At 42.1% G+C, this 15,534-nt stretch overlaps 1 protein-coding gene across 1 annotated transcript in view; it reads right to left on the reverse strand.

The window, feature by feature from the left end:
- Positions 1 to 2,138: 2,138 nt before the first annotated feature.
- Positions 2,139 to 15,534, reverse strand: part of DNAJC1 (DnaJ heat shock protein family (Hsp40) member C1) — a 191,057-nt gene continuing 177,661 nt past the window's right edge. The window contains exons 10-12 of the mRNA XM_043884619.1: positions 5,914 to 5,962; positions 4,209 to 4,636; positions 2,139 to 2,346 (exon numbers count right to left, since the gene is read on the reverse strand). Of these exons, the coding sequence (XP_043740554.1) occupies positions 2,278 to 2,346; positions 4,209 to 4,636; positions 5,914 to 5,962 (546 nt within the window). The 3' untranslated portion in view covers positions 2,139 to 2,277. The remainder of the gene's footprint in view (positions 2,347 to 4,208; positions 4,637 to 5,913; positions 5,963 to 15,534) is intronic.

Below are 15,534 nucleotides of genomic sequence, written 5' to 3' on the forward strand. Positions count from 1 at the left end.
AGACTAAACACACCAGCAGAGGCTAGAGTTAACTTTTCTGGGTGAGAAACCCTTTGGGGGCACCTAGTGAAAGATGTGGACCACACGTCCAAAAGGAAAAGGTTGTGCATACCATGTGGTAGGGTTCCCGGACCCCCAAGAATCCACACAGGGCCCAAGATTCCCACGTGTGAGGGGCCAAGTGAGCATGTGACAGGCTGGTGGCCTGTCAGCCTGTCATGCGTGTCAACAGCCACTGAAAATGATGGCAACAGGAAGTCTGGATGGTCAGATAGAAAAGGAACATTTATTGTTTTCAGCAAGCCAGACTGTCATCATAACAACCTGTGTTGCAGCCACCATTAGTCTCTATTTTTCCAGACAAGGAATTGAGACAAAGAGATAAAACAAGGCACTGATGTCACACAGCTCGGCCTTGGAGGAGTATACAGAGGTCATAAGCTGGGGCTTTGAGGGGTGGGTTTGGGGAGGGCTTCCTTGGGAGTCAGGAAGGGCAGGGGTCCAGGCCTGGTCCCCACATCACCTGTCAGGAACCTCCTTTGGAAGCACCCATGGGTCTCCTGTGTCCTGCTATGCTCGTGAACCCTCCCCACCGGTCCTACCTCAACAAAACCAGCCGCTCTGTGTCCCCTGAATGGGGCGGCCTTGCAGAAGGGGCCCCTTTCTGGTTTTTGAGGGGCTGGTGGCAGGGGCAGTCATCAGGACAAACCATGCTGGAGACACCTCCTTAATGAGTGTGCAGATGATGATGTTGGTAGGCAAATTAGGACCTTTTATCTTAAACTGTACCTCTTAAGGCATCACTGGACCCGTGTGGGGCTCTCCCAACACTAGAAGCCCAGAAATCTTGTAATGGGATTTGGGGATGCATGTTAACAGAGACCCAGTTCAAAGCACCGTAAGTGAAAAGGGTGATCTTGATACAGCATGTCACAGCTGGACAGGCAAACTGTGTGAAAGACAGGCTGATGCTGGACCAGAGACAGAATGGACCCAGGGCCTGGCAAGCCACTAGAACCGTCCCTTCATGATTCCCTCTGTGAATCAACTTCTTTCACTGAGAACAGGGAGCAGGGCTTGTCCCTCAGTGAATGCACAGTCACCACCTCACAGCCCCACTGGCTCCAGGAGGAAGTCCTGGTGCCACCGTGACAGGCTCCTGACCTGCAGGCAAGGCACACCCTCCCCCCACCCCCCGCCCCCAGATGAGACTCAAGGGCTGTTGCCTGAGGACTCAGTTCGTGGGAACGACGACCTGGAGCTGTTTCTCCACTGCTCTTCTTGACGTCTCGAGGGGTCCAGTCCCTCACAGCACCAGAGGCAGGCTGACCTGCCTGACCTGGGGCCACGAGTGTCCTGCTCAGGCTAGAAGGTTACAGAGCCAGTGCCACCCGAGCCTGCTCTGGGAGCCTCATTTTAATCCTTAGAGAAAAACGATGTCTGTATGGATATTTTATCAGATCACCTCCCTGAAATGTGTCCTGGTGATCTTAATGGTTTTCAAGTTTAGGCAGTTTGTACTTTAGCAAACTATTTCCAAGTCCTGAGCAAATGATACATTTAAAAAGGAGTGCACAGCTGATGGTGACGGTTCATTCAAAATTAACAGCACAAAATAGTGACTTTTAACTTGGATATTGAAAAGTGGGACCCAAAGTCATCAGATCCTAAAAACCTTGCCTATGTGTTCTCTGGAAATTCATAGTTGGGGATGTCTTTCAGCAAACCACAGTTTATTACTTATGTGTGCATTTAGACTTTTTTTTTTAAGATACATATAATGTATCCATATATTATATAATTACATATGTTAATCTACATATTAATACATAGAGTTAAGATAACCCCACACTACTACTAGCTAGCTCAGTACACCAACCAGGTTTTTTTCTGCCCAAAATACCAGCATCCTGCTACTCATCAAGTGGTGTGATCTTTGGTCAAAAAAACATGATGTTTTAATTCTTATACATTAGTTCACTCATGTTCCTTCATACATTTGCCTGACTGTTAGAAAAGCACTATTCTGTTTGTCCCCAGGAAATTAAGCTTTGCAGTGATGAGAGAGAAAATAATCTATAAAATACCCAAATCTGTTTTTTTCTGTTAACACAATATGTTTAAACAATATAACAACATTTATTTTAAATTTTTAATTTTTTTTTTTTCACTAAGGCACATGACGTATAGAAATACTGAGGTACAAAATGCAAATTTCTGCATAAGAGTTTTAAAATAATCCTTTTGGAAAATGGAGGTAAACATCTTCCAGAGGATTCAGCTTCTAGCTTGTTTTTTCTTTTGAATCAGTTCAACCAGCAGCTTGTATCTAGCGATACAGTCTTCCTGGAGAAAGAAAAAGAGGTGGTGTGGTGACAGTTACAATCAGCGTGCCCCTTGTGGGGTTAGCCCGCCATGCCCACTGCTGACCAAGGGCTGTCCTGTCGGCCTGGACCTCCTGGGGAGCATGCCCTGCTCTCCTCGGGCACGCCCCAGCACCGGCGGGTCTTCCAGCCCCTCAGACTGCAGAATTAGCAGTTTAAGACCCTGCTGCCTGTTGCTGCCGCTCCTTGGGGTGAGGACCCTGATGAAGCATGGAGCGGCCTCGCTGCTCCCTTGTGTATCACTTTCCACAACCATCTCTGTTTCTGTTCAGAAACACCCCGGAGGCACCGTAACCCTTCACTAACTTAAGGTCATGTGGGAAACTAGGCCACTGGTTTGTGGTCTGCTGCAGATGACTTTATCAGCTGCCCGGGACAAAGAATGAGTGTTCACTTTCTTCCTGGGGTTTTGGCTTTAGTAGTGTTCCGAGAGAAACACCTAACAAGTGCTTCTTCTGCATCCCCAAGGACCACCTGCCTAAAATATCAGCCTTTTCCTAACTGTTCTGCCCTGGCAGAGCCAAGTGTGGGATGTGGTGCTCAGCAGCCCAGCGCTCCGCTGGAGGACCTGAGGGCTCTGGGCTCTGAGCAGCAGGCCTGCCCGGGCGGCGCCGGGGGCCCGGCTCCTCTCTCAGGCCCCAGTGGCTTGCGGGCCACTTGCAGGGAGGCACCCAGGGGCAGCGAGCCAGCAGGGGTGGCTGAACCTCCCCTGGTTCTGATGTCAGGCTTAAAGGGAACCCTTGCAGGACATCCTCCCTGAAACAGGAAGGTTTCCAAACCCCCGAGGCAGTGAGTTTGAGCATCCCACCCCGAGGAATCCATGGTTGCAGCTCCTTCATTCTAAGCCACTGTCAATTCATCCCACCTGTAAATGCCTGTGTACCCACAAATGCTAGAGGAATTCAGGGAAAATCATTTCTTCTGGCAAATCAGTTGGAGGGGCTAGGAAGGAGCTGTGTTTCTCAAACAGATCAACTGCTAATGGTTTATTTTTCTCCTCGGGAATTCTGAACTTCATCATTTCAAAGGAGATAAACTAGACCTATGCACATGGGGACATCCATGGCCACGAGCTAGATTTTCCAACACTGAATATCAATTAAAAAAAGAATGTTAAAAAAAAAAATGTAAATGAACATCAGTGTGCCCACAGGCTACTGAGTGGTGGGCACAGAAGGCAGCAGAGATTGGGTCTTTTGATTTCTCAGTGTTCCTGGTGTCTCAGACAAAGGGTATGGGTATGAGGAAAGCAGCCCAGGAGACCGCGTGTGTCAGGCAGGGCCAGAGTTGAGAAGATCACGTGGGAGGCTCCGCACTGGCAGCGCCAAAGCGGGGGGGTCGGGTGGGGCCTGCTTCTCCACAGGGGCCGCCGCCCCTTCTGAGCTGGTGTCTGGGAACCCTCTGCCGATGTGTTTAATGAGCTGCAAACAGGGCAGACAGCGCTGCAGGGACAAGCTGGATCCTGGTCCTGCGGTCCACCTCTCAGTCCCTCCCCCAGCCCAGCCCCCACTGGCAGAACGAAGGCTCCGGAAGGTTGGTAGCATTGTCGTGGGGAACTGTATGTTCTGTGCATGGGGTTTTCGATGAGAAAAAATAACTGGTCGGTGTAATGATGACACTTAGACTCTTGACCTCATTTATGCTCAGTCGAGTGCACAGATTCACAGTCAGAGGACGCCTACTGGAAGGCAGCTGGCAGGGGAAGGACGGGTTGGGTAGAAAGAGGATCGGAGGCGGCGTGAGATGTGGGACGGTCAGGTGGGGCCACAAGCCACTTCCCTGTGTCTGGAGCCCCCAGAGGCCTGCCTTCCCGGCGTCACCCACCTTGCTCTTGGACGGGACACACTTGGCTATCTTGTCCCAGCGGTCAGAGGATCCCCTCGGGTACTGCTGTAACGCTAGTTCCAGAAGCTTCTGTTGGTTCTGAGTCCAGGGCTCCTCTGCAGCTCGCGCGCGCTCTCTCTGCTGGTGCTCCTCGTCACTGGACTCGTGCTGCTCTGACAGGTCGAAGTCCTTCTGCCTCCTCCCCCGGACCCGCTCCTCTGGCTCGGCGGGCCGGGTCGGCCTCCGCCTCCGCGGCCGGCTCTCCTCCGCAGCCTCTGCCCCCAGCTCGGCCACCGCCTCCTCCTCCTCCTCCGTGGCGGACTGGGCCCCTTCCCGCTGGGTGATGATGCTGTCCGGCAAGGCTGCGATGGTCCTGGTGGGCCTGGAGTTCTGAGCTGTGGATCTGAGTTCCGAGAGCCTGACCATCCCTGTGTGGAGGGACACACGGAGAGACAAGGTGGGTTCGGGGAACAGGAGCCACGGCGGCGCCGCAGCAGACAGTGGTGGGGCATTCTGCGTGTGTTCTACTGATGTTCGCAGTACTCTAGAAAGAGAGCCATCACTACCCTAGTTGTGCAGGGAGGCACGTCAGCCTCAGCAGCAGCAGAGCTGCGGTCTGAACTCGCTTCTGTCTGATTCCGGGCCGTGGTCCTTCCACCACCCTGAGGAACAGGGGCCTCCAGAGTCGGCTGTGATCAGAGGAAATGCAGGGAGTAACCGCCTACTTTCTAGGTGAGAAAGGATGTTCTTCAGGACCCAGGGTTGCTGCTGACTCCACGCGTGTCAGCAGCCTGAATGTGTCAGACCCTCCACGGGGCTCGCTGTCTGCCCGGGCCCCGCCCCTGCACCAACCTGCTTCCCGTGCCACCACCTCCACAGGTGTCACCTCAGAGACCCCCCAGATGTTCAACACCGCCTTTCCTGCCCTCCTCACATACTCCTGACCCCTCCGACTCTCTAGAAAGACCTGTCTGTCCAGGCCCCACCCAACTCCCCGCTGCCTTTTCAAGAGCATGTTTCTGGAGACCGTCTTGGAGGGGGGCATCTTTCACAGAACGCTCTTTGGCAGTCCCTGCCTTCCCGCCAGACCAACAGCTGTCCTGGTGGGAAAGCAATCGGGAATGCCCTCCCCCTTGAGCCCTTAGCATCCATGCCCTGTCCTCCTCAGGGAGACGTTTCCAGATCTCAGGGTTTGCTGGTTGCTGGCTGGTTACATCAAGTACAGGGACCTGTATTTAAGTAGAGTTGGAAGGTTGAAGAGGCACTTCTTCCTGGTTTCAAGTAAACCGTATGGGGTTCTTAAAAATTCCGTTTAGTCTTTGAGAAAACGGATTCTGCAAAACACAGATTCTTGGGGAAGCTGCTTGATCTGTTCTCAAGGATGCTCTGTGTGTGCGGTGGCAACTGTGGTCAGCGTGGAAAAAATGGTATAGACTGGCTTTCCCATGTGTCCCCTCCCCCCATACTAAAGAAGAACAAGGTTTCTACAGCTCCTCAAACTTATTTAAGTACATCTTAGCACCACTGTATGTGCAGGGCTGGATTGGCTGGTGGGTGCTTGTAAATGGACCCTTTTTAGAGAGATGACCAGTAGAGTCCATTGGGCACAACTATTAAACACCATCCTTTTTAAAGCAGTTGTGAAAGGGGGGTTGTTTTGAAGACATGGCTTGAGATAACTGGGATGGAGTGGGTGCTGACTCACCTGGGGAGCAGGTAACTGAATCCTTCAGTTGCTTGGCTTTGGTTGTCACCTGTTTCAAAAGAGAAAAGCTGACTTTCCACATGTTTATTGTAGGTGAGGTGACCTATTTCATACAAGGTCCATGGGAAGGAACAGAGTTTATTGAATCTTAGGCCTCGATGGATCCTCAGTCATCAGTTCAGTCCATTCTTTCTAACCAAAAGAAAACTGAAGCCCAGAGAGATTAAAGGAGTTGCTCCAAACATCAGTCTAATCAAGTGGCAGAGTCAGGACAAGAACTCAGCCCATTCAGCCCCCGTATACAAGGCTGCTTCTGAAGATGTACTAGTTTTCAAAATCATTATATAAACACATAATGTTTTTTAGGTACAGTTTCCTGAAAGAATATCTTTCTTCACTGGAGACTATTATGAGTATTATGAACAGTGGAGAGATTTACTCTTAAAACTAATGATGTTGTAATATAAAAGTCTTTCTTTGCATCCCAGAAAGACACCCTGAGGGCACTAAGATTGATCCTGGAGGAAGGACCTCTTGGTGGAGTAGGGCAGTTTGACCCAAGAACCATGAGACATTTACATATATACACAAGTGATCCACAGAAAGAATTATTCCCTTTCTTATAAATAAATGGTATTATATTGTATGTCTCACCTTACAGTTTGCTTTTTAAATTTTTTTCACAATAGTTTGGGTTTTTTTTTTTTTTTTCATTTAATGATGTCTTAGAGGTCTATAGATAGACTTCCCTTTTTAAAACTGCTATAAAATTTACATAGAGTGGAATGTACAGACTTTAAATGTACGTTTCAATGAATTTTGACCAAAACATGTAGTTAACATTCTAATCAAATTATAGAATATTGCTGTTACCTGAGTCCATCTCAGCCCTACCATAAACAACCACTGCTCTGATTGCTGCTATATATGTACTTTAAACAGGAGATCAAAATTAAAAAATTACAGTGGATAGTTATCTTAGTGCATTTATTAAACAAGCCATCCTCTCTCCATTTATTAACTTTATTGTGGTTACATTCCATTGTATACATGGAATACATACTTTGTATTCTATTTCCCTTAATCCATGTAAATTCTTGAACCAATATTTCACTGCTTTAACCAATATTTCACTGCTTTAAAGAAATTTGAAAGTAAAACCTCAGAAAATATCCTGTGACCAGCTCATAGTTAGATCTTGTATTTGGTCTTGGTTCCACCTCTGATTAGCTAGGTAACCTTGAGCTGTTTCCAATCCTTTGTCTATCTCATGTATTACCCTCTGTAATGTGTGGATAAAACTGCTAATACCTTTTGTCTGTTAGGGATGTTCTAAGTTTGAAATAAGCTCTTAGCATGATACCTAGCAGATGGTAAAGGCTCAGTAAATATTACCTTTTATAATTGATGTGGATCATTTGTTTTTCATTCATACAAAGGGCAGAATTAGAGAAAATATTTAAAGCTGCTTAGAAACACTCTTTAATTCTATCCCCTACTTTCCACTCTATGAATGACCTTGCTTATTTTATGGGAAAAAACTTGAGGTTATCCAATGTAAGCTTTCCTGACTTCCAGCTTTCCCAACTCAAAATTCTGATTGTATTACCATGTATCCTTCTCACATTTTATATAACCTACGATATCCTCTTGTATATTTTGAATCATCTCTAGATCACTTACAGTACCTAACACAGTCTAAATGCTGTGTAAGTAGTTGCCAATGTGATGCAAATTCATGTTTTGCCTTTTTGAACTTTCTAGATTTTTATCCCCAAATGTTTTCCATGCAAGGTTGGTTTAATCTGTGGGTGTGGTGCTGACCATACCACGGGCTTCCCTGTCTAACTGCCATTTAAGTCTCTTACTTAGAGATCTCTTAGCTCCTCAAACTAAACAAATCCCAACCTAAACTCATCAACTTCTCTGCTTTTCCTTCCTTTTCCTAACAGTATTATCATCCCAGTCACATAGGCTCAAAACCAAAGGGCCAATTTTGGGGACTTTTTTTTTCCTCTCCAGCCAGCTCCACATTCTTCACGATATTGATTCCATCTGTTCCCATCTCAGATCTCCACCACCTGTATTAGTTCCTTATTCTCTAACTAAATTAATATAACAGCTTTCTAACTGGTCTAAACTTACCTGTTAGCAGTTCTATGAAATAATATCCCTAAGGCAGAGTTCTCATCAAGTACCTTTGATGGCTCACCAGTGACCATACAACAAAGTATTCAGTTCTTAACCTGACACACAGGGAAATCCACAATCTCTTTTCTTTCCTGTATGCATCCTGTTGAACAATTAATGCTCCCTTTTGTGGTTTAGTTGCTAAGTCATGTTTGACTATTTGTGACCCTGTGGACAGTAGCCCGCCAGGCTCTTCTCTGTCCATAGGATTTCCCAGACAAGAAATCTGGAGTGGGAAGATCCCGCAGTGGAAAGATCCAGGGAATCTTCTCAACCAAGGAACTGAACGTGTGTCTCCTGCGTTGGCAGGTGGATTTTTTTTTTTTTTTCACTACTGAGCTATCTTAATGCTCCCCAGATGGTCACAAATTCCCCACCCTGCTAACAACACTGTAAAGGAATTATGCTCCAATTAAAAAAAAAAAAAAATTCCCTACCCTGTACTCTTAGCCATTGTTAACATTTGTCTGAAATGATTTTTTCTTTATCAGACCTCTCCTTAAATATCTGTCCAGAGCCAAACCATCCTTCAAGGTACTTGCAAGTGTAACCTTCTTCTTGAAGATTCTCTCAATGTCCACCACCAGAACTACCAACTCTGGTGACAATGTCTCTCCTCTCAATTCTACTGTATTTTTTAAAGATTTTATGTTTTTACATCATCATACAATAAAATTATCTTTTCTTCTTTTGTTGTACAGTTCTATATATTTTAACACATTTATAGATTCATGTAACTATAGGATACACAACCTACATATAGAATACGGAATAACTTTTTTTTAAACTCTTGCATCTTATTTTCTTATTTAACAAAATATTTTGGAGATTATTCTAGAACAGTACATGAAGACTTTTTTTTTTTTTTACAGCTTAACTGAGATATAATTCACAGACTATACAATTCATCCACGTAAAGTGTATAATTCAGTGGTTTTTAGTATATTCAGATATCTGCAGCCATCATCATGACCAATTTTAGAACATTTTTATCACTTCAAAAAGAACCCACATTCCCATTAGCTGTCATTCTCCATCCTCCTCATCCCACCCCACTCCTCATGAAGCAGTAAGCAACTATGAATCCCTGTAGAGATTCTATAGATCTATGGATTCCATAGATTTAATAGAGGATCTATAGATTTCTCTATTCTGGACTTCCATATGAATGGAATCATATAATATGTGCATTTTTGTGGCTGGCTTCTTTCACTTTAGGTCATGTTTTCCAGGTTCATCCAAGTTGTAGCATATATCAATACTTCATTTCTTTTTAGGGGTGGGATGGGGTAGGAGGTGGAAGGTAGGTTCAAGAGGAAGGGGACATACATATAGGTATGGCTGATTTCATGTTAATATAAGGCAGAAAACAGCACAGTATTGTAAAGCGATTATCCTCCAATTAAAAATAAATAAATTTTAACCATCAAAAAAAAATACTCATTTCTTTTTACTGGGGGATAGCATTCCATTGTGGATACACCACATTTTATTTATGCATTTATCAGTTGATAAACATTTATTTCCATCTTCTGGCTATTATAAATAATGCTGCTATAAACATTTGTGTATAAATTTTTGTGTGGGCATATGTTTTCATTTATCTTTTTTCTTTTTGTGGGTGGATAGTATGTACCTAGGAGTGGAATTGCTATGTCATGTGGTAACTCTAGGTTTAACTTTTTGAGGAACCGTCCTACTGTTTTCCAATATGGCTGCACCATTTTACATTCACATCAGCAGTATGAGAGGCTTCTGATTTCTCTACATCCCTCCTAAAACTCATAATCCATTTTTTTTGTATTATTCCACATCTTAGTGGGTGTAAAGTGGTATCTTGTGGTTTTGATTTGCATCTCCCAAATGATGAGAGATACTGAACATTTTTTTTCCCCATGTTTATTGGCTACTTGTATATTTTCTTTGGAGAAATGTCTGTTCAGATCCTTTTTTATTTGGGTAAGGGTTTTTTTTTTTTTTTTTTAATGTGCTGTGTGGCATGTGGTATCCTAGTTCCCCAACTAGGGACTGAACCCACACACCCTGCAGTGGGAACTCGGGAGTCTTAACCACTGGACCACCAGGGAAGCCCCAGATTTTTCTTTATTACTGAGTTGTATGGGTTGGTTCTTTCTATATTCTGGATATCCTTTATCAAATAAAGGATTTGCAACTATTTTCTTCCATTGTGTAGGTTGTCTTTTCAGGTTCTTAGTGGTGTCCTGTGAAGCATAAAAGTTTTTAATTTTGATGATATGCACTGCTTGGACTTCTGTTGTCCTATCTAAGAATACTTTTGCTGAATCCAAGGTCAAGACTTAACCTTCTATTTTCTTCTAGGATTGGGTTGGCCAAAATGTTCGTTTGATTTCTTCTGTAAGATGTCATGGGGAAAAATGCCAAATGAACTTTTTTGCCAACACAATAGTTTTATAGTTTTAGCTCTGACATTTAGGGGAATAGCAGCCTTAAATAACAATGTTAAATTTTCTGATCCATGAAAAGGAGATATTTTTCTATTTGTTTTGATCTTCAGTTTCTTTCAACAATGTTTTCTAATTTTTGCAGTGTGTACTTCTTTTTGTTAAATTTATTCCTAAGTATTTTATTCTGTTTGATGCTATTGTGAATGAAATTATTTTCTTAATTTCATTTTCAGATTGTTCATAAAGTATTTTTGTACATTTATGTTTCCTGCAATCTTGATGAATTAATTTTATTAGTTCCATTGGTTTTTTAGTTAATTACTTAGCATTTTATATGTATAAAATCATGTTATTAGCAAACAAGGGCAGTTTACTTCTTCCTTTTTAGTCTTACTTATCTCACCTAACTGTTCTGGCTAGAACCTCATAAATGTTGAATAGAAGTGGTGAGGGCAGACATCCTTGCCTTATTCTTGATCTTAGTAGGAGAACATCCTCTCTTTCACCAGTAAGCATGCTTTTAACTGAGGTTTTTAGTAGATATTCTTTACTGGGTTGAGGCACTTCCCTCTTATTCCTAATTTGTTGTTTTATCGTGCAAGAGTGTTGGATTTTGTAAGATGCTTCTAAGATAATCTTATTTTTTATTTTATTAATATGATGAAAGTAAAGTGAAAGTGTTAGTTGCTCAGTTGTATCTGACTCTTTGCAACCCTATGGACTGTAGCCTGCCAGGCTCTTCTGTCTGTGGAATTTTCCAGGCAAGAATACTGGAGTGGGTTTCCATTTCCTTCTCCAGGGTATTTTCCCAATCTAGGGATTGAATTGGGGTCTCCTGAATTGCAGGCAGATTCTTTACCATCTGAGCCACCAGGGATGATATGATTTTATGATAAGTTAGCCTTTGACTGTGTGGATCACAACAAACTGGAAAATTCATAAGGAGATGGGAATACCAGACCACCTTACCTGCCTCCTGAGAAATCTGTATGCAGGTCAAGAAGCAATAGTTAGAACCAGACAGGGAACAATGGACTGGTTCCAAATTGGGAAAGGAGTACGTGACAAGGCTGTATATTGTCAGCCAGCTTATTTAATGTATATGCAGAGTACATTATGTGAAATGCCGGGCTGGATGAAGCACAAGCTGGAATCAAGATTGCTGGGAGAAATATCAATAACCTCAGATATGAAGATGACACCATGCTTATGGAAGAAAGGGAAGAGGGACTGAAGAGCCTCTTAATGAAAGTAAAAGAGGAGAGTGAAAAAGGTGGATTAAAACTCAGAGTTCAAAGAAATATGATTATGACATCCAGTCCCATCACTTCATGGCAAATAGGGAGTCTTTATGGCAAACAGTGAGAGACTTTATTTTCTTGGGCTCCAAAATCACTGCAGATGGTGACTGCAACCATGAAATTAAAAGACCTTGGAAGAAAAGCTATGACAAACCTAGACAGCATATTAAAAAGCAGAGACATTGCTTTGCTGACAAAGGCCCATATAGTCAAAGCTATGGTTTTTCCAGTAGTCCTGTATGGATGTGAGAGTTGAACCATAAAGAAAGCTGAGCATCAAAGAACTGATGCTTTTGAACTGTGGTGTTGGAGAAGACCCTTGAGAGTCCCTTGGGCAGCAAGGAGATCAAACCAGTCAATCCTAAAAGAAATCAGTCCTGAATATTCATTGGAAGGACTGATGCTGAAGCTGAAACTCCAATACTTTGGCCACCTGATGCAAAGAACTGACTCATTGGAAAAGACCCTGATGCTGGGAAGGATTGAAGGCAGCAGGAGAAGGAGACAACAGAGGATGAGATGGTTGGATGGCGTCACTGATTCGATGGACATGAGCTTCAGCAAGCTTCAGGAGTTGGTGATGGACAGGGAAGCCTGGTGTGCTGCAGTCCTTGGGGTCGCAGAGTCAGACGTGACTGAGTGACTGACCTGAACTGATGATGCGTATGTGTCTGTTAGTCGCTCAGTCATGTCCGACTCTTTGTGACCCCACGAACTGTAGCCTGTCAGGCTCCTCTATCCATGGGATTCTCCAGGCAAGAATACTGGAGTGGATTGCCATTCCCTTCTCCAGAGGGTCTTCTTGACCCAGGGATCGAACCCAGGTCTCCTGCATTGCAGGCAGATTCTTTACCATCTGAGCTACAGGGAAAAATCTATGAACTGATGATGAGTTTACATTAATTGATTTTCAGATATTGAACCTTTTATAAGTTTCTGGATCCAGTGTGCTATATTTTGTTGAGAATTTTTATATCCATATTCACATGAAACACTAGTCTGTAGTTTTCTGCTCATGTCTTTGGTTTGCTGTTAGGGTAATAGCGGCTTATAAAATCCTTTGGGAAGTATTCCCCCTCTTTTATATTTGGGAAGATTTGTGAAGTTTTGGTATTAATTCTTCTTTAAATGTTTGGTAGAATTCAGCAGTGAAGCCATATGGGCCTGGGCTTTTCTTTGTGAATAGTTTTTTGTTTTTTTTTTAATTATTGATTCAGTCTCTTCAATTGTTATAGGTCTGTTTTGCTTTTCTATTTCTTCTTTGATTCAGTTCTAGTAGTTTATGTCTTTCTAGGAATTTGTCCATTTCATTGATAGCTATTAGAGAAATAGGTATCCAGTCTCTAGGCCTACATTTCACAGTATTCCTCTACAGTCCTTTTTATTTCTATCAGTTTAGTAGTGCTGTCTCTTTCCATTTTGATTCTGTTAATTTGAGTCCTTTCTTTCTTTCTTGGTCAATCTAGTTAAATGACTGTCAATCTTATTAATATTTTCCAAGAATCAGCTTTGGATTCATTGACTTTTCTCTACTTTTCCAGTCTCTAGTCTATTTCACTCATTTCTGGTCTATTTTTTCTTTTTTCTTCTTTCTTTCCTTCTGCTTGCTTTAAGTATAGGTTGTTGTTTTCCCAGTGTTTAAAAGTGGTAGTTTAAATTATTGGTTTGAGATCTTTCTTCTTTCTTAGTAAAGACATTTATACATTTCTGTGAACTTCATTAGCTGCATTCCTTAAAACCAGGTGTACTGTGTCTTCACTTTCATTTATCTTTGGGAATTTTGATTCCCCTTGTGATTTCTTCTCTTACTTTTGGCTGGGCCACGTGGCTTGCAGGACCCTCCCTGACCAGGGATTGAACCCAGGACCCCAGAAGTGAAAGCTCAGGGTCCTAGCCACTGGACTGCAGGGGATTCCTGGGATTTCGTCTTTGATTAATTTGTTGTTTAGTAGTCTGTGGCTTAATTTAGACATATTTATTGCTTTTCCCTATTTTTTCCCTGCTACTGATTTCCAATCTCATTCCTTTGGGATCAGAGAGTATATTTTATATTACTTCTGTCCTTTTATTTTATTTTATTTTATTTATTTATTTTTTTTTTACTTCTGTCCTTTTAAACTTATTGAAGTTATTTGATCACCGAGCACATTGTCTGTCTTGGAATATGTTTCACATTTACTGGAAGAATGTATTTTCTGTTGTTGTTGGATAAAGTGTTATACAGATGTCTGTTAGGTCTACCTGATTTATCTTATTCAAATCTTACTTGTTGATCTTCTGTCTAGTTTGTTTTCTCCATTACTGAAAGAAGGGGGCACGGAAGTTTCCAACTATTATTGTTGAATCACCTGTTTCTGTTTTCATTTCTCAGTTTTTGCTAAATGTATTTTGGTGCTCTATTAGATGCACATGCTTGTAACGTATATTTTCTTGGATTGGCCTTTTAATTATTATAAAATGTTCTTTATCTGTACAAGTATTTCTTGTTTTGAAGTATATTTAATATTAGTATAGCCACTCCAGCTTTATTAAGGTTGCTATTTGCATGATATTTTTTCCTTCCTTTTTCCTTCATTTTATTTCTCTCTGTGACTCTAAAGTGTGTCTCCTGTAGACTACACAGGGATGAATCATGACTTTTTTTTAATCCTCTGTGAAAAACTCTCTTTTGACTGGATTATTTAATCCATTTACACTTAATGTTATTATTGATATAGTTGAATTTAACTTTTAATGTCTTTTTTTGTTCCTCTATTATTGCTTTCTTTTGCATAAGTGAATGTTTTCTAATGTAGCTTTTTTTTTTTTTTTTTTACTGTACTTTATTGAGTTTTTTTTTTTTTTAAGAGGTTGCTCTAGGGTTTACCATATACATCTTAACTTATGACAGTCAGCTTCAGATTTATACTGCCTTAATTCAGGGGATATATAGAAACATTACTGCTATATAGCTTTGTTCTCTTTACCCTGTACTGTAGTATGTCCATTATATAAACTGTATCTATTCATGTTAGAAATCCAGTAACACTTTTAAAATTACTACTTCACCTTCTGTAGTGGTTTACTCAGCCCATACAGCCTTGCTGCCCCTCACATCCTTTGTGCTGTTGTTGGTAAAGATATTACACAAATATTACCTTTCTATATGTTATAGGCCTGAGAGTAACATGTAGCTATTATTTACAACTGCTTTCTAAATCAGTTAAGGAGAAAACATATATTTATACTGTCTTTTAAAATTACCTAATTACCTTTCCTGGTGCTCTTTTTCATGTGGATTCAAATTACCACCTGGGGTTACTTGCTTTCAGACTGAAGAACTTCAGTTTTTGTTTACATTGAAAAGTTTTTTTGCTTTTTTTTTTTTTGGATAAATAGTTTTGCTGGTCGGCAAGTTTTTCTTGAGTACTCTGAATATGTTATTCCACTGCATCCTGGCCTTCATGGTTTATGTTGAGAAGAAGGCTGTTAATCTTACGGGGAGGGGTTTCCCTTCTAAGTCACAAGTCATTTCTTCCTTGCTGCCTTCAAAATTTTCTCCTTATTTTGACTCCTTGCATTTTTATTATGATGCATCTTTTGTTGACATTCTTGAACTTATCCTACTCAGAATTACTGAGTTTCCTGATGTATTTAGGTTAGCATTTTTCAGTAAACTTTGAAAGTTTTCACCCACACACTCTTTGGACTTTTTCCCCTCCTTT

The sequence above is a fragment of the Cervus elaphus genome, chromosome 23 (genome assembly GCF_910594005.1).
Source record: "Cervus elaphus chromosome 23, mCerEla1.1, whole genome shotgun sequence".
Lineage (NCBI taxonomy): Eukaryota > Metazoa > Chordata > Mammalia > Artiodactyla > Cervidae > Cervus > Cervus elaphus.